At 42.1% G+C, this 19,980-nt stretch overlaps 1 protein-coding gene across 1 annotated transcript in view; it reads left to right on the top strand.

Annotated features, from left to right (window-relative positions):
- Window positions 1-19,980, top strand: part of LOC311059312 (ankyrin-3-like) — a gene marked incomplete at its 5' end in the record, with an annotated part of 137,587 nt that overhangs the window by 43,848 nt on the left and 73,759 nt on the right. Inside the window, 7 exons of the mRNA XM_084077117.1 lie at window positions 7,637-7,738; window positions 8,606-8,704; window positions 11,062-11,160; window positions 13,215-13,313; window positions 15,474-15,659; window positions 16,160-16,183; window positions 19,306-19,404. Of these exons, the coding sequence (XP_083933243.1) occupies window positions 7,637-7,738; window positions 8,606-8,704; window positions 11,062-11,160; window positions 13,215-13,313; window positions 15,474-15,659; window positions 16,160-16,183; window positions 19,306-19,404 (708 nt within the window). The remainder of the gene's footprint in view (window positions 1-7,636; window positions 7,739-8,605; window positions 8,705-11,061; window positions 11,161-13,214; window positions 13,314-15,473; window positions 15,660-16,159; window positions 16,184-19,305; window positions 19,405-19,980) is intronic.

Below are 19,980 nucleotides of genomic sequence, written 5' to 3'. Positions count from 1 at the left end.
TGACCATCGCTTGAGGTCAAAGCCCAGCCTGTGCCGGTATCATGTAGGGATGCACACAGATAAACCACAGCCCTGGGTTAAAGTTAAAGGGGCTGTAAGTAATATTATATTGTTAAATAAGTGTTAAATAGCTCTATATGCTGATAGTAATCATTGCCATACAGTGTTTGTTCTGGAACAGGGGCTCCCCTTCTCTCCAGCTCTTTAGTAAACTATATACATTTTCAGGTCGTGATGCCAATTTCATTCAATCAGGAGAGAGACGTCATACAGACACAGGAAGTTGGATGTGATGAAAAAAGAAAAATAGCAAACAAAATTTGAACTGGAACACAACATTTAAGCTGATAAAGTGTTTCTCTCTCCTGATTGGATGAAATTGGTGACCTACCTGAAAATGTATTTTCTGTTTATTAAAGAGCAGGGAGACCCTGTTACAAAAAAACACTCAGAATATAGTGCTTCAACGTTTCAACAACAAAAAGTTTTGTAAAAAAACACAGCACCTTTAAAGAACACAAAATGATGGCAGCAAATGTAACACCTATTTTGGATATACAGTATATGTATTAATTTATTTCGATTTTTTAGATATTTGTCTACAGGGTCTCTTATAGCATAAAGTCTCCAACTCTGTGTATTGTGTACAAATGGAATCAAATGCACCCATAAGGGCTATAGCTGAGTGAGTAGAGAGGCCATCTAGGAATCTTAAGGTTGCTGGTTTGAAACTCGGCTGGCTACAGTATGTGTTCCGGAGCAAGACTTTTAACTCCTAACAGCTCACCCCCTTGTGCTCACCTGTGCGATCTGAGAAGGCATCTGTTGGGTGTTCGCGTATGCGTGTGTACTGTATACAGTACTATATGTAGGGTATTGGAACATTTCAGATCCCTGGATGAATGCCACAAAAAACCTGAAATATGAAACCTCATATGGATTATCATTGTGTTGTCAATACACACTTCCCTGGAAGTGCTTTTAATAGTGATTTTCTCATGGTATGAATGTGTTGCCAATGGATATGTCAATAGTTCAATAGCTGTGCTATATTTAGCATAGTGAGACAGAAACAGAGAGAGAGATACTGAGAGGGCAGATAGATGATAGAGACAGAATAGAAAGGGGAATGGTATGGGGGAAAGAGACTGATCCCGTAAAGATCCATTTGGTTCCATTTCTACAGTCTGAGATTTACAGTACATTAACACTGAGGATTTTAACTGTGTTGGAACAATTGAATCTGATGTTCATTGCCCTGGGGTTTGGTCTAGCGGCGTTGTGGAACTCTGTGTTTTGTTCTGTCAGGGGAGCGGGGGATCAAGAGAAACAATACAGCTGCTCCCTCTGTTACTGAGCTCTGCACGCACCCGCAGCCCACGGCCATGACATCAACATGTGTGTGTGTGTGTGTGTGTGTGTGTGTGTGTGTGTGTGTGTGTGTGTGTGTGTGTGTGTGTGTGTGTGTGTGATAGAGAGAGAGAGAGATGAGAGACTGTGTACTGTAGTATGTGTCTGAGTTTGTTGTGCATCAGTGCACGCGTGTAAGCGTCCGCTTTTTTTGCAGAAGACATCAATCTCATGTGTGGGAGTGGCTGGCTATATTTCTCCTCACACAGCCTACGAGTACTGTGTGTGTGTGTGTGTGTGTGTGTGTGTGTGTGTGTGTGTGTGTGTGTGTGTGTGTGTGTGTGTGTGTGTGTGTGTGTGTGTGTGTGTGTGTGTGTGTGTGTGTGTGTGTGTGTTTGGGCACGCGTGCGTGTGCATCTGTGCGCGCATGTGTGTGTGTGGGAGGTATGTGCCTGAGTTTGTTTTGTTTCATACCAGCTCCTACAGTAGTTGCCAAACTGACATCAGCAGCCTCTGTCCAGCCGGGGATCTGAGTCTCTATACAAATGAACATCCCTCAGACTATCACTGTGATGTCATTAGTGGAATGTAGGCCAAGTACTAATTCAGCAAAAAAAACTAAAAAAAATCCTCAGCAGCTGCAGCCCAACATGGTATAGCCTGCTCTAGAATGATGAATTATAGTTTACAGGGAGACAAAACCTAAACAAAAACAGTCACACTCGCAACTCTTATGGTCTTTGGCTGGGTAGATTTGAACCAAACCAGTGGGGTTGGAAATCAAAAGGGGTGTCATGGAGATTTTCTGGCGGGGTCACACACAAAGAACAATCTTAATGCTGAATGTACAAACTGAGTCCCAATTGTGTTTCTTATCCTGTGAGACCAGTGCAAGAAGCCAATAATCTGTCATGATGGTGGCAGACATGGCCTGCACCTTGTCTGGTGGCCAATTCTGCGGATGTACTGTAGAAATGGCTTTGGGTGATTTATAAAGTCTGGATTGACATAATAGTAGGACTATATAACAAGCATATTGACAGGAGATGCCGTGCTCAAGACTGCATTCCACCAGAAACACTCATAGTTCTGCTTGCCACACTAAAAGATTGTAGTTTTAATAGTGGATTTAATAGCCAAAGAGATCAGCAATATCATAAGACTATTGAGGCCTACAGTATCTTATAAATATATTCTTCCACTGGTATTTTATTGAATGCTGCCTCTGTAAACGGCATATTTGTAGAATACACGTTTAACATGATTAACATGGTTGATTGTCATTTCAATACCAACTTAAGAGGGAAATTCCTTTCGTGTTTGACATTGAGAAAGCGTATTTGCTGATGATACTGTAAATACCAGCTCCTCAAACTCACTCGTATATCAGTTCACTCACCCTCTCTCTATCTCTCTCTCACTACCACTAGATTAATGCTATCCTTCAGGCTTAGCCTAGTCTTTAATGGCCCATTTTCTTTGAACCTTTGGTCTGTGGTGGTTTAATCATATTTCCCTCAGCTAATCTCTCCCCCATCCCCATGTAATTCCTCATATATAGAGACCCCAAGATCTGTGGTGCTGGACATAGACAGGATGTTTGGTGGGAAATGACGGTCACTGCTGTGCTGTCACTGTCACGAATTAGGAGATAAACCAAGTGCTACGAAGACTTTTGACTTGTGCAAGTGTGGGTTATTTCATCTGTGTTCTCTCTGGGCAGAAGATTCTTATGCGGTTGATTATTATACTGTAATGGGGTTTATGTTGGTGGGAGAAAAAAATTTTATTTGGGTATAATTATCTTACCTACCATCCCAATCATCCAACCCCAGCTCAGTAGTATAATACTCACATGGAAAGCTTAGCCAGATGGCATATAATGTTTTTTTCTAGCTGACTGTCATTGAATCTGTAAAAGCTTAAGTCTTCCTTTATATAGATGATTATTATATGCTTACGTATTTGTTATAAAACGAGTTCTATGTTCTAAAATACCTCGACGTTTGGCCTTTTGCTCTCACTTACGTAATGTTGGAAAGTGTAAATCATTGGTCGTCAGGCAGGCAGTCTGTCAACAGCAATGAGGAGCAAGCATTTCCATGTCGGAGGTTTGAGTGCGAGGTCAAATGGCTGGTCGCACTGAACAAATCCTAAGGGTCTTAGTGTAGGGGGTCTGCTGCTAGCACGTTACACATCAACATGACAGCCACTTAGGACACATCATGCTGCTGCTTATGTAAGAGACCAGGCAAATGTTGGGTGTTGTGCATGCTTGCAGACATACTGAGAGGCCACAGTTTAGTCTGCCTAGTAGTGAAATACTAGGATAAGCTGGAGAGACTGCATAAATAATTGACGACAGAGACAGAAAGTTAGGAATATCCCCAGAAAGCTGTGGAAGAGGTGGACCAGCAAGCCAGCTACCAATGTTTTTTAAATAATTTGTATTGTAGAAGAATGTCATTGTTTCCATTTTACTCTCTTCCAAATGACAACTCTGGTTAAAAAGGCCTTTTAGTAATCCATTTGGTTCTAAATCATAAATGACTTGTATCAACTCATTCTTTCCTGGTGTTCTACACAAATTACAACAAAGAAAAAAACTACATTTTGTAAGACTGACTTTAAACCGCATGCCAAAATTTGATTCACCTTTGGATATTTGATAAATTGCATTTAAATGTATTTTTTATTATCAACACATATACAATACATCCATGGAATTAAAGACCCAAAATGAAAGAAATCAAATAACACAAAATGCACAAATACAGTGCAACAAACAAATAGAGTTGCTGATTTATACTCAGTTGTCCGCATCTGTGTCGCGTAGTCGATCTACAAGCTCAGTCAGAACACGTCACGCTGCAACGCTTGTAGATATGCTGCTGTTTTCGACACACAACACTGACACGCAACTAAGTATAACCGCGAGGCTTAGTGAATACAGTACGTACGCTTCCTATCAAAGACACAGCAGGGGGAGAATAGTTTAGCGGCAGTGTTGAGGCGAGATACTGTGATGACAGTGAACTGGCTAGAGACTAGGTAAAGACTGGGGCAGGTGCCAGGGGGACTTCTAACGGGTCACCATGAAGGACAGTGATTACTCTGCTTACAATGTGTGAGAAGGCAGTGTGAGAAGGCAGTGTACAGCAGAAGTGCGAGCAGGGACAACCTAAGGAAATCTGTTAGCACGCAGCAGTGTAAAGTAACTAAGTACATTTTTTACTTTACTGGAGTATTTCCAATTTTCTATATTCTACTCCACTACATCTCAGAGGCAAATATTGTACTTTTTACTCCACTACAATTATTTGAAAGCTTTAGTTACTTTGTAGATTTTGATTATTATTACCAAAAACACATTAACCACTTATTTTCAAACGGCCATTTGAAAATAGCCGATCTACAAGCTCACAATGCGTCACATTATGAGCTTGTAGATCGGCTATTTTCAAAATATTTTTGTACATTTCATACATTTGAAAACTTGTGAAACTGGTGACATTCTGCATAATGATTACATTTGGAATTCCGGACTTTTACTTCTAACAGAGTATTTCTACATTGCAGTATTAATACTTTGACTTAAGTAAAACATGTGAGTACTTCGTCCATCACTGATTCCTTGTGAGTTATATCATGTTATCCAGTAGTTAAATGATTCTGATTATGCTGTTGAAATTGAATTATTGTATTTTTGTTTGGGCTTTGTAAATGTGATGTGATGTGATGGTCTCTGGAGTCTTGGGGAATTGAGTTGAGTTTATTGAGTTTATAATGATCACCATTAGCTGATGGCTCAATTGCTATAGTCTTCACGCTTAATGAATGTCAAGACAGAAATTGGCGATGCAAAATGTATCTGGATGTTGATGGTTTGTGCTGTGCAGTTCATATTTCTGATCTTTCTTCTTGGCTGCCAAAGATGGAGCATGTTGAAGAACCATTCCAGGCCCTCATTGCTAGTGAGAGAAGAGTCTAGTATTGTATGCTGCTGCTGCACTAGCCAGAATGCAAGCAAAAAGTTGACATTGAGTGGGTTCATTTCCACGTTATTTCTGGAACTATTTTTGTAGGTAGACAACAGGTCAGTTACTGTAGGACATTGAGCTCATGAGTTTTCATAGTCAATTCACCGTGCAGTGACTTTCAGCTGTATGAATATCCGTTTAGTTTGTTTTTATCACAGCTACTGGTACTTGTTTCAATTCCATTTGAAACCATCCTAAAGCAACCATCACTGATAGAGGTTTCTCCTCTGCCTCTCTCCTGCCATCAACATCAACCAAAATCAGCAAACAAGACTTAAGGGTTTTCATACTTGGTCACAGGAATATAAAAATCTGGAATTGAGAAATTAGACTCTTATCAAGACCAGTTTTGCCCAAACGAAGATAATTAATTGAATGGGTGAATTGGGATTCACCAACAAGACCCTGGGCTGGCGTCATGCTCCATTATAACATAGAATTCCTCCAGGCCACGGGGGACAGAATGTCATTAGTGGTTGCCGCCCTATGCAATAAAATATGGAGTGTTACTCTTACTCTGAGCATGTACAAATGAACCAATAAAGGTCATGTGTTACTCTCTCAGAGTTAAATTAACACCCCAGATTTTACCCTGCACTGTCCTCTCAGCTTACTGTATGGAAAGAGGACGACATTTATGAATGTGGAGTGATGGGCTGCAGAGATACAGGCCTTAACTTAATGGTCCCTTGCATTAAGGAAATGGCTTTAGTTTCCAGTCACCGCTAGATCTGTTCTCCGCTAGTGACTGTTTCTCACACGCACGCACGCACGCACGCACGCACGCACGCACGCACAGACTCCTCCCTCAGCTTAACATGGCCTATCAGTGGAACAATCTGAACTTTTAATGTCTTGGTCACTGCTATTTCAGAGTTTGGTGAGATTCTCTGTTTGTCCGTCCAAGTTATTTTTGGACGAGCCCATGGCGTTGGGGGAGACAGGGGACAAGTTTGGATCACTGCTTTTGTACTGTTTGGCCCTGCCTACTTTACCCTAAGTGTCTTTGGGACTCTGGGCTAAATTTAGCAGGTCTAGGCATTTGATAATTCAGGGGAATTTGCCTAGAGCCTGTATTATAAAGCATCGTGTCACATTCATCCTCTCTCTCTCTCTCTCTCTCTCTCTCTCTCTCTCTCTCTCTCTCTCCCCCCTTCTATCTTTCTCTCTCTCCCACCCTCTCTCTCCCACCCTCTCTCTCTCTCTCTCTCTCTCTCTCTCTCTCTCTCTCTCTCTCTCTCTCTCTCCCCCCACATGCTTTTCAGGCATTAAAAAAGCGACAACGCCACTGAGTTTTCGAGAATCTCTCTTTGTAGGGCGGCCACAGAGAGAGGAAGGCAAAGTTGCAGAGTTTGCTGTGTGTCATTTTGCGTCACATCCACATACATGAAGACGGCACCGAGACTTGACCTCCCTGTCTTCTCAACCTCTATCTAGATTGAGCCGTCCCGCTCTCTCCCGTGTGTGTGTGTGTGTCTCTCTCTCCTCCCATCCCTCTCTCTCTCTCTCTCTCCATCTGTCTCTCCCTCTCCCTTTCCACACACACACACACACATGCACACATGCACACACGCACGCATGCACACCACATTTGTTATGGGGACACAAACATGCTGGTCTCATCATTTTATTTTGGTGTGCAAAGCCCTATTTCTGCTGTAACAGAGCAGCAATAGAGGATGCTCGTCTGGTCGTTGCACGTTGGCGTAGATCCTCAAGTTTCTTGAAGAAAAGAGGCGGGCCTCTGTGACGACTTTGGGATTTAACTGAAGCTGAAGTGACTCTCCTTCTGGGATGTACTGTTAGTGGTTGACGGATGAAGGATGTCGTGTGTTGTTGCAGTGTTGTGGCTCTGGCAGGGCTGCCGGCTTAATTCCTTGTGGACTTCATTTTTGAGATGATTACTTTCGTTTGGTGTCGTCCCCCACTGGAGTTAATATTACTTTACGGACAATGGTGTGGCAATGGATCGCCTTACGATACCGATATCTGGACTCTGTTGTTGTTAGTCCGTTCTTCGGTGCTGTCTGAGAAATGCAGACCACTGAGCTCTGGGAGGTAGAGTACTTCACGACAGTTTACATGACTATAAGCATAGCGTGCATGAATGTGAACCATGTCTGCCGACACTTGAGACATTTTATGTGTGTGATTGACATTACAGTAGTGGCTCATATGTAATATTTGACCCCTCTTTCTCTCTCTCTCTCTCTCTCTTTCTCTCTCTCTCTCTTTCCTCTGTCCAGTCTGACAGTAATGCTAGTTACCTGCGAGCAGCCCGGGCAGGAAACCTTGAGAAGGCTCTCGACTACCTCAAGACAGGGGTTGAGATTAATATTTGCAATCAGGTGGGAGACACAGTTATTACATTATTATGTACAATGTTAAAACACATTCACGTTTACCGTCCAGTTTTATAAAATTGCTTCTCTGTTTTCATATATGAACATTATCTATCACTTTGTATTTAGATGGGGTGCTACCGTATATGTGGCTGTCCATCACACTCATGCTGTATCACATGCTACTCAAGTTGCAGAGTTAAACAATTTATGAGTTATTTAGTGTAAGATTATTTCCTCTAAGTGAAACCATGTTTTTTTTTAATTGATTGAATACGTTATTAACAGTTTGCAGAAAGTACAGAGGTACAGAGGTACGGTTACAATGCTAAAAGGATAACACAAAAAGCTTGTTTCCATTGTGCATTGGTGTAAAGTAACTAAATGCATTTACTCAAGTACTGTACTTAAGTACAATGTTGAGGTATTCTTTACTTTACTGGAGTATTTCCAATTTTCAGTACTTTTACTTATACTCCAGTACATCTCAGAGGCAAATATTGTACTTTTTACTCTAAATTATTTGAAAACTTTAGTTACTATTTACTTTGTAGATTTAGATTATTATTACACAACATATTTAACCACTTCATAATCTCACAATGTGTCTTCATGCGGCGAATTGTGAGCTTGTAGATTTGCTTTTTTCAAAAGATTTTAATACATTTTATACATTTGAAAACTTGTGAAATGGGACATTTTGCATGATGAGTACTTTCTACTTTTGGTACTTTAAGTACATTTTGATGCCAATACTTTTGTACCACCACTGCCATTTTGGTCCTGTGTACGTACAGAACAAAACAAAAAAAAACATGTGTACTTGCTACCTACAGTACATTTTGTCTTGATTTTTCTTGTGTCTTTTCACAGAATGGCCTAAATGCTCTTCATCTAGCCTCCAAGGAGGGGCATTCAGAGGTGGTGGCTGAGCTGTTGAAGCAAGGAGCCAATGTCGATGCAGCGACAAAGGTATGGCCCACTACTTTCTCCAAGCACATGTCTGGTGATGCAAGGCAGTACTCAGCCAGTGTAATGAGAAGACTGCAGTTTCAACAAACACCTGCAAATACTGGGAACTTGACTCTTTGGTTTACCTTTAGACACATAATGGTCCCAAAAAAGTCTCCTTTTTATGAATAGATAGCACTGTAGGTTAACATGAATATGACGCAATGCCATAAATCATAAGATAATATATTTACAGAAATGTTGTTACTGCAACCTCCTCAAAATACCCCAGAAATTCCACTGTTCTTCCCTCAAAAGCTCTTTTCTTGCAACGCACTGCTAAAAGTAGTAGAGCCGGTGGTGGTGGGGAGGGGGGGATGCTGAAAACATCACCAAGCTTCTAGCCTGGAGGGCTTTAGCTTCCATCTATTACTCTTGCACAGCCTCCCTGCAAGACGATAGCCTCCTAACGCTCACACACTGTAAACACAGAGAAACATTGAGAAAAATCGTTCCCAATTAGAGGCTCCTTGGCTGACCCCAAGGATGTTCAGGGATTATGCTGAGCTCCTGGGGAGACTCTCGTGCCTGTGTCTTAAGGCCTATACATTTCCTCCTCATTGTTTGTCTAGGCTAGGGGAGAAAGCCTTTTAGGCAGGCCCCTGATTTTTAGTAAGAGTAGTACTGCCCCTTTTTTACTGTGTGGGTGTTATGTTGATTCTAATGTTCTGCCACTCTTGTTTTTGGGTCAACTAAACAAGAGGTCTTGTCCTCTCACTCTGTCAAGAGCACAGTCGCAACACTTTTATCACAATCACACCACACGTTATGGAGGTGAGCTTCAGGTTAGGCACAGAACTGATGATATGATTCATTGCAACACATATTAGGTTGGGCCTGAATTTCTATATCATGAATTACATATTATGCCATATTGTTGTTGTGTTTTTGAGTGGAAAGAACCTAATAGTTAGAATAACTGTAGGTCTGAGGTGAATACAGTATTATAGGGCAAATGCTTTTAGTTTACAGTATAGAGCATACATAGAATGCCATTTTGCTAATAGGATAGTTGTCTCTCAGAAGCAAGTTCATGTACTCCATTAAGGTAGCTCTCCACCAAACAGAGTTAGAGCCGAGAGCCGAAAACTTGCGACCCGACGCGACAGTGTACCCACCGCCCATTCAGCAGGTTTCTAACACTTACCGCCGCCGACGTCGGTGCGGTGGAGAGCTACCTTTTGAGAACAGTGAACCCCCCCCCCCCCCCATCTCCTCACAGGCAGGGGGATTATGTCAACAGGAAGTATGTCAACAGTCCTGAGGCCTCTGCACTCTATTTTATCATTGTGCTCAAAGATATGCAGTGGACTCGTAGTCTTTCTGACACTGAGCTCCGAAGATATTGATACACAATATATATAACAAAGTATGTTGACCTGTACGTTTTATCGTTAACTCATAAACAGGAGGCTGCAAATCAGGTTTGTCTCTGAAGCTCCTTAGGCAGCCATATACAGTATTAACCCATTAAAACCAGGAAAGCATCTGTGCCATTTTAGATTTTTTTGCGTTGGCTATATTCAAAACTAGATATGCAAGCTCACAGCGCGTCACTTTGTGCCACGCTGCGAGCTTGTACATCTGTTATTTTGGAAAATCTTGAAAATGTTTGAAAAATGTTGAATGGTTTTGAATTACGAAAAAGGTTTGAGAACTACTGATTTAGAAGGCATTTGTAGAATCGGCCTCAGGTCTTAATGGGTTAATACCAACAGTATATAACTGCATACCCCGTTATGTCATGCCTGCATGCCTCATGGTACATGGTTATTAATACGTACTTTAATGAAGTGCTCCACAAATGCTAACCACCCACATACAGCCACGGAATGAGGGTATCATAACATACTGTACCTGTTGTAACAGGATACGTTTTGTGCAACACCACCACACACTGCCAACAGAACCGTGTGGTGTCACGCGGCTGGCTTCACAAGCAGGTATACAGCTTTATAAAAAGCCTCCCGTAGTTTTATTTACAGCCAAGGCAAAGTGGGGCGTAGGGTATCGGAAATGACACATCGTTGGCATGGTGTGGGGGGTGGGGGGGGGGGGGGGGGTAAATGGTGAGAGCGGGGGACTCGAATGGAGGAACATACTTCTACAGATATATACATAGTAGACTACACACACGAGCCATCACGTCCACAAAGGCAAGCACACACACACACACACACACACACACACACACACACACACACACACACACACACACACACACACACACACACACACACACTGAAGCAAGCGGGAACAGTGGAACAGGTGCGACGGAGCTTAACACACATGCCTGTGGTTTTTCCATGTCAATCCAGAAAGGAAACACTGCTCTGCACATATCCTCGCTGGCAGGCCAAGCGGAAGTTGTCAAAGAGTTGGTGACCAATGGAGCCAATGTCAACTCACAGTCTCAGGTGGGATTTCCATCACTCACTCTCACACACACACACACACACACACACGCGCACACATACTGTACATTACAGTACAGATATACACACATGACATAAGTCATTCAGTACTGTACAGACACACACACACACGCGCACACACACACACACACATTCAGAAAATCCTCAGTGTTAATTTAACTCTGAGAGTAATAATGGACTGAAACATGAGTCCATTATTGCCCAGTATTTAAAAAAGCACTCTTTGGGCATTTGGCCCCTTCCTACACGAAAGCCTCTCCGTACCCCTGACACTGCTGGGGCTCCTCCCAACTGTCTTTTTGAGTGTGATCTATATTGATAGTGAAGGAATGGGAATTATTGTTCCTTTCACTAAAAAGTTTCAGCCTCTGCATTGTCCAACCGACGTCCGACGGAACATCGTCTGTGATTGGCCTGACACTCGCTGCACAGTTGGATATCGTTTTATTTCTGTAATCTGTCAGCAACATACATACCATACCGTACTGTTTTAAAGAAAGGTTGGCTGCGGATAATCCCCCTCCGTATATGCCGTCTGTATAGTCCTGTTCCACACGGTACCACGTCAGAAAATAAACGTCTGTCTGTGACATACATAAATATATTAAGCTTCAACAAATACTGTATAACCACATGCCAATTTATTAATGGAGAGAAATGGCGCACACTTTGTCCACTGTCTGTTGCCAGAAATGACAAAATGTCTGAGACAAATTATGTCAAAGCACATTGGAGTTTGATGAAAATAAACAGCAGCGATGAATACAATTCCAGAGCCATTGAGATAGAAGAGTTGTGTCGATGAGGGGTCAGAAACGCTATGTTTGTGGGCCGAGTGAATGGAGATGGCACAACTCTTTCTATATCAATCAATGGCTCTGGGCACCCTAGTGGCCAGAATATGGGACAAAAAATGTATATTAATATAAACTGTACAATGTCTGAGAAAAGTGAACGTACCAAAAGTAGATGATTTAAAGGCCAGACCCGTGACCAATATTTGTGCCAAGTTTGAAGGAAATTGGACAGTTTGCTGTGGCATGCCCAATGCACACTCATACACAAAATCCATGGCTTTTGGGTTGCTAGGCAGATTAGCACTGATGATTTGACTGTTCATGCACACACAAAATTAGAATAAGGTCAACATTATAACACTGCCGTAATTAGATCCTGAATCGATGAAACATAAGTTCACACCCGATGCCATTTTTCCCCCCGTGACAGTGTATATTGAAGTGAATTCAGTAGAATGAAAGGCTTAGTGGATGGGTCCTCACACAGAGAATCTGGCAGTGTTCCAAGTAGGCTTCTCCTCTCAAGGATTGTGCTGCCGTTGCAATTTGCCATCCACTCTGTCAGATGAAGGTTAGGAGTTAATTTAACTCTGAGAGTGTACGAATGTAACCAAATGGACCAATAAGGGTTCAATTGGTTACATTTGTGAACTCTCTGAGTTACAAACTGATAAATTAACAGAAGTGTACTGTATATTGTGTGTTACTAAGATAAGGGTAGCAAATGCTAAAGCCCACACGAAGAACACAGCACACACATCATTTTAACAACAAAAACCTTGCTGTTGCATGAAGCAGTGGATAGTTAGCACCCAAAAGATTTGATTTCCATATCCAAGTATTGTTTTGTCAGCAATTTGGGGCTATGATTCATAACTTCCTATGATTACTATTCATACAACAAAATCAGAAGAAATGAGAACAAAAGTGTTTTTTTTTAGAAAGCTTTGAGAATTACCATTGATGAGCAACAGAGATAGACTTGTCACAGTCTGTTTTTGTGTTCTTATCTTTGTATGCTATTATGTTTCTTGCAAAACATTTTTATCCTTTTTATGCTTTTTTAAATTGTTTCTTGCACAGTTTTTCCTTCATTTTTGTTCTTTGATGCTGTGTGAAGCGCTTTGTAACTCTACTTTAAGTTTGCTTTACAAATACGTTATTATTATTATTATTATTATTATTATTATGCTAATGTTATATGGGTGTGTGTTTGTATCTTGTCTTCTATGGCTGTAGAATGGCTTCACACCCCTGTACATGGCAGCTCAAGAGAACCACTTGGAGGTGGTACGGTTCCTTCTGGAGCACAATGCCAGTCAGAGTATGGCCACTGAGGTACTGTATACATTTGTGTGTGTAGGTTGGCATGGTATACAGTAAGAGCGAGCACGCATATATCCATGTGTCATTCCTGTAATACCTCTAGAATTAGTTCTGAGACATATCTCTATTGTACAACCGCCACGTCTCTATATCGTTGCATTATCTCTACCTGGGTGTTTATGTGGTCATTGCATCTTCTGTACTAACCACTTTGTCCTCTACCTTTGTCCTCCCACCCCGCTCGCTCGCTCACTCTGCGTCTGCCTGTGACTTCCTGCATCTCTGTCTCTCATCACTCTGACTGTCTCGCTCACTCCCTCTCTCTCTTAATGTCTCTCTCTCTCTCTCTCCCGCTCTCTCTCTCTTGCTCGCGACCCCTCCCCCTTCTGTGGGTCCCCCCGCCCCTCCCTTCTCCTCTCCTGTGATCTCTCCGTGAGGGACTAGCGCCCGGCACTGCTTCATTGATTGGTAGTGTGTGGTGGTGATGGAGGCTGGCTGGGTGACCTTGAGCGGGTCACAGAGGAGGTCTGCTCCCGCGGCTGCCTGTCCTTCCTCCTGAGGCTGCTGCCGCAGCCTCACTGCCTGTGGAACTCGTGCACGTGCACTTTCATACGTGCACACATGCATCGGGCATAGTGTGCACGCACACACGCTCAGATGCATATGCAATACATACATACATATGCAATTAACACGCTCATACATACATGCACGCACGCGCTGAAATGAGAATCTCTAGAGAAAAGCCCAGCCAGTCAAACCCACTTCACATCTGTTGAGCCTCGAACGTTAGAACACGTGATGAAACGCATTGAAATGCGCACACAGATAAGCGCACGCACATGCTGTAACACGCACATATAAATAGACATGCACTAACCTAACACACCTGAGCACTTCACTTACTGCATTCGTATCCGTATACTCCGTATAGCCATGGCACTCAACATGAATGCGAGCACATGTACGCACACATGTACAGATGAATTTTGTATGATGAGTGTAAAGTATGTGGGAGAATGAAGTGGGCCTATTCTAGCATTATGTAACAGGCACCTAGGTTCAGTGTGAGCAGGGACTGAGCTTGAGAAAGCAGCAACGTGTACACTGTAGCTACATCTGTTCAATGTCACACAAGTGGTGCTCAAGGTAAATCGTGTACTGGCCACAGCGCTATGAGCAGGTAGATCCCTGTTTTCTTCTGCCGATAGTCAGATGGTTCTTTGTCCTGAGCGCCCAAAGAAGCAGGTCAGGTGCAACTGGGGTATGAGAATCGCTTCTTCACTGGCGAAACTCATACAAACATTAGCAATGTTTAGCCAGCACCAACGCTGACGGAGTGAGAAAGAACCAGATGACACTGTGATGTGAGGTTTGTTTGTCTGGTAGTACCCAGGTGAACATTAGTTCAATTTAGCCATCACCAATTATAAAAGACTGACAATAGGACAACTCTTATCAGTATTTCATGTTGTTTTTAAATTGTATTTAAATTGAATTTACTAAGAACATACACAGTAAAATCCTCAGTGTTAATATATCCATTTGTGACTCAGAGTTGAATTAGCACTGAGGAGTTTACTGTATAGCATTGGTGGTGGCTACATTTTGCTGACATTTATGTGGTGACAGCCCAAGGACAAATCCATCCATTCCAGTTTTCTCCAGTTCTCTCTTACTATCTCACAAGCTCAAGAACCATTTGAGTATCACAGGAATGAACAGCTTTTGCCCTTAACAACAGAAGGAAAACATTGCTGGCAAAACAGATAAAGAAGGCTATCTTTCTTTTCACATTACAAGGCCTTTTCTTATAGGCTCTTGATAACAAATCATCAAAGATATAAAACTTTGAGATTTCGCTTGGATTGAAAGCTTTGATGCGCTGTAGCCCACCATTAGCCATTAGATGCAATCTTTTTTATTTTTATTATTTTTATTTCTAAATTTCTATTATAATTGTGCAGCTATCCATTCAGCAATAGAAATATCTATTTCATAACTATAATTGATGATGATTAATGTTATTAATGTTATGATTAAATTATTATTATTTGCTCATATTGATCCTGACAAGCCTAACATCCTATGTTGGTACGCTGAACAATGCTGCACCACAGCCTACCTACCCAACCCCAGTAACTGTGGTCCTCTTACCCCCCTCGCGCACAGGACGGCTTCACCCCCCTGGCGGTGGCCCTCCAGCAGGGCCATGACCAGGTGGTCTCCCTGCTTCTGGAGAACGATACTAAGGGCAAGGTGCGACTACCTGCCCTGCACATCGCAGCTCGCAAGGACGACACCAAGGCCGCGGCCCTGCTACTACAGAACGACCACAATGCCGATGTGGAGTCCAAGGTGAGAACTGACCGGTTCAGATCTTCGGTTGATTGGTTTGTTTGATAGATTATTTTTAACAGTTTTTGTCACTCACTTTCTTGCTGCAGTTATCATCCGTTCTTTCTGTCTTTATTTCTTTGTATCTTCTGTTCTGCACCTTTTTAGCAGATTGGAGAAGGGCGATCGATCCGCCTTTTCTCCTGCTAATTGCACCCTGTTGTTAAACAACCGCTACTTGAAGACCTACCGTAGCCTTGTGCAAAGAAGAGAATGCGTGCTCACTGTCACACTGGACTTTAAACTGTGGAAACGACGCCCGCACAACTAATAGCTCGGTTCAGACAGTAACAACAACACTGACTTTGAGTTCTGAGCCCCTTCCTTTTTTTGTTGTTGTTGATTTCAGTTTTGTACTGAGCTCCTTAATCCCTATCTCTCTCCCCACCCTTCCTTTATGTTTATGGATTTTTGTTTGCTTACTAATCGCTCGTTCTCTCCTTTCTTGGCTGGCTCTGTAGATGATGGTGAATAGAACGACAGAGGTACACCTCTACTCTGTGCACTCCTTAGTCTATCTATCGCAGACTAAAAAGGAATGAAAAAGACATACAATTCCCCTGATTCATGCAGTAGTGTTGCTGCTCCCCCAACCCCTTTCCCCGCTCCCTCTCCTGGTTTAACCCATCCACCTGCCCCCTTCCCTTCTCCCCATTGCTTCATTCATGTAGTGGATATCTGCTGTTGCTGATAGTGAGATAGGCAGCATACAGTATAGCTCAGAGATCTCCGCCTACTGATGTCTGGTGACATCTAAATTCAATGTATGGGCAAAAACTGGGTGGAAACAATTCAGAGATTTAAAACTTAACTGCAGTGCTGAACCATTGCGAAGACCTTAGGGTGGTTCTTCATATTTGGACAGTGACATGATTTGTGTTCAAAGCAATAATTGTGGGTTTGTCAGCGAAGGTTTTCTCTGCTGTTCTAACCCCTAAGTTGAATTTAGATTTCACCAGACTGCAACACGAGACTAGGCAGCATGTAGTCTCACATAGTCAGACAATCAGAGATCACTGCCTGGGTAGAGATCTCCGATCATCTGTCTACGTGAGACTAGGCAGCATAATTCTAGCATGTCTTGCTAATGCTGATGTACTGTAAACAATGTTTGCTCTATGACTGGAGGATTGGGGTACCAAGGGACCCTTAAAGTCTAATGGTTTCATGGCTTTTCCTGCTTCACCTTTGACCTCTTGTTATCAAATTCCTTGTGAAGATCCCGTGACAATTCATGAAACTGACTAACAAGATAGCATGGCAACACAAGTCGGCGTAATGGCATAGTAGACAATACTCACATGGTGCTCATTTTGCTCTTACTACATACTCAAGGGGTGGTCAAATGTATCACACCTTGAGTATGAAATAACAGCAACATTTACTGTGGATGTGAATGTGGTCAATAATACCACAAGAAAAGTGGTTATCATTCATCAGAATGTAGAATGAGCAGTACTTTAGCCATAGCATCATGCATGGCCATCAAATATTAAAGGAACACAGCCTTCCAGTGACAACTAGTCTGATTAGTTTACGACTAGTCTGCTTGGTCTACAAACCCCCCTGTGTTTATTCTGCATGGGACCCATACAAGCTAGCAGCAAGCTAGCTCAAAACTATTTCTAAGGGAATAGAAGGACCCATTGGTCACACCAAATCCAGGAGGCTGTCCTCTGTCAAAGATCTGTTTTGGTTGGCATTGCTCTGGGCTTTGGCCAGCTCGCTGGCTGGCAGGCTGGTTGTTTTGACTGACATGAAAATGGCTTTGACAATATAAAGTTCACAATGCAGTGCATGATGAAAACACTCTGATGGAAGAAAGTGATGACAAATTATACAAGAAACAAAATATATTCTCCCTGATCAACACAGCCAAGTTTGGATTATCCCCTTCCATTTCCGTTGAATTAATTTCTGTTTTCAAATGTGAAAATAGCAGCTATTAGTTGTTCACATTGCAGCGTGTTTGTTTTGGATGTGTAAAGAGAGCAAATGCAGGGAATGGGATGGTGGATACACATCTATATGACATCTGCTTTCTGCAGGACGAAATAGTTAATTGAAATGGGGATCACTTGTGATTGGAGAGGTTGGTGTGAAATTCCCTCATTGATTGAACGGATTTGGCTAAAATGGAACCCGGAACATTTTGTACACTCTCTGAGACAAATTAACACTCACGGCTTTACAGTGTTGCTTTCACAGCTGTTTGACACTAAGCCAGTTTTTTTTTACCAGGAAGGAAGTGACAGTAATTCAAGCCATTAGCAAATAGATACATTGCAATGTAACAAAACATTGCTAAATAACAACCCATAAGTTCAACTTATCTCTAAAGCCTAATTTACAGTGGTGGAAGAGTACTCACATTTTGTACAACGCGTTGCGATGCGATGCATAGTTAGCTTGAAGTTTGGCTATTTTCTAATAGCCGGAATATATATAGAGCTTAATGTATGTTTAGAAATAAAAATCTAAATCTAACAAGTAACTAGTAACTAAAGTTTTCAAATAATTGCAGTGGAGTAAAAGTACAATATTTTCCTCAGAGATGTAGTGGAGTAGAAGTAAAACTATTGAAAATTGGAAATACCACTCCACTCCACTAAAGTAAAAAATAACTCAAAATTGTACTTGTACTAGTAAATGTACTTAGTTACTTTACACCACTGCTAATTTATACTTTGTCGTACGACAGTATCGCTCATCAAAAATAACATAAAAAAGGCATTGCATCACCTTAGTTTTCAGCGGGCGACACAGTCGTTCGACAAAGTTGTTGGTTTTGATGTGGTTTCTTTGTCAGACGCCTTCATACTTATTAACCAGTAATTTGACTGTTGTTGGTGTTGTGTCAACATTATGTGATCGTAACTGTGAGTGTAAACTTCCCCAGTGTGGCAGCATTCAGTATTGTGAACGCTCATAGAGGCCCGTGTTCAATGATACTGAATTCTGAGTGTAACACTCTACCTGTCAATGTAGCATTGGCCCCATGTTTGATGTTTCTGAGGACTTTCTCTGCCAGATTGAGTAAAGTCATATGAGTGTGTGTACGTGTAGGGTATACAGAGTGCATCCTAGTTGAATGGACTGTGATTGTAGACACATGAGAATACTGTATATCCTCTATTGTAGTAGACAAATAGTCTGCTGCAATTGTAGACTTTGTGAATGACATTGATATCAAGCTCATAGCCTATACTGACCCTTGTTTTTGTTTCCCTGTCTGTGGTGGTGTGTGTGTGTGTGTGTGTGTGTGTGTGTGTGTGTGTGTGTGTGTGTGTGTGCGTGTGTGTGTGCGCGTGTGCGCACGTGCGTGCATCTGCAATGTGCATACATGTTGTTTGTTTCTATGAGCACATTTTCATCTGTTTGTTCCCATGTGTGCATGTGTGTGTGTGTGTGTGTGTGTGTGTGTGTGTGTGTGTGTGTGTGTGTGTGTGTGTGTGTGTGTGTGTGTGTGTGTGTGTGTGTGTGTGTGTGTGTGTGTGTGTGTGTGTGTGTGTGTGTACGTGTGTGCGTGTGTACGTGTGTGCGTGTATGTGTGTGTGCGTGCGCACGTGTGCGTGTGTGGTTGTGTTCCTTTCTTTCTCTCTCTCAGAGTGGTTTCACTCCTCTCCACATCGCGGCTCACTATGGCAACATCAACGTAGCCACGCTACTGCTGAACAGAGGGGCTGCTGTCGACTTCATGGCCAGAGTGAGTATCATCTGCCCTCTGCTGGCCAGAAGGGACATTACATACACTGACAGCCGTAAACAACAGTCATTGGGCCAAAGTGACACAAGTCCTTTTTTGTTTTTGTTTTTAAATTCTAATCATTATATTATGGTCAATTTTACTTACTACACCACTTGCAAAAGATGGTCATTCTTTCTTTCTTTCTTTTTTTAACTGTACTGTACTTATACTGTACTTACTAATTGTAGGAAGGATAAGATCAAATAAGAGCATCAGCTGAATGCCTAAAGGCCCCATTGCCCTAATGAATAAAACATGCAAATGTTATCTCACCCAGTGCCTCTCGCTGCTGACACCAGCAGCTAGCAAGCAGTGTAGAATTAGCATTTATTTACTATGGTATTTACATTAATTCAGCCACACGTGCCGTTAAGACTATTTGTTGCAACATTAGACATTAGCTAATGAGAGTCAACGATGGCCTGTAATTATATTATCTAGCCACATCTGAGAGAGTGTTGTGTGTTTGTGTTGCTATTGACAGTGATTAGAGTGCTTCTGGCCTGTGGCGTAACACAACGAAACGCAACATGA

The sequence above is a fragment of the Gymnoscopelus microlampas genome (assembly GCF_963454915.1).
Source record: "Gymnoscopelus microlampas genome assembly, chromosome: 13".
Lineage (NCBI taxonomy): Eukaryota > Metazoa > Chordata > Actinopteri > Myctophiformes > Myctophidae > Gymnoscopelus > Gymnoscopelus microlampas.
The sequence above is the reverse complement of the archived record's forward strand: the minus strand, read 5'-3'. Positions and strand labels throughout refer to the sequence as shown.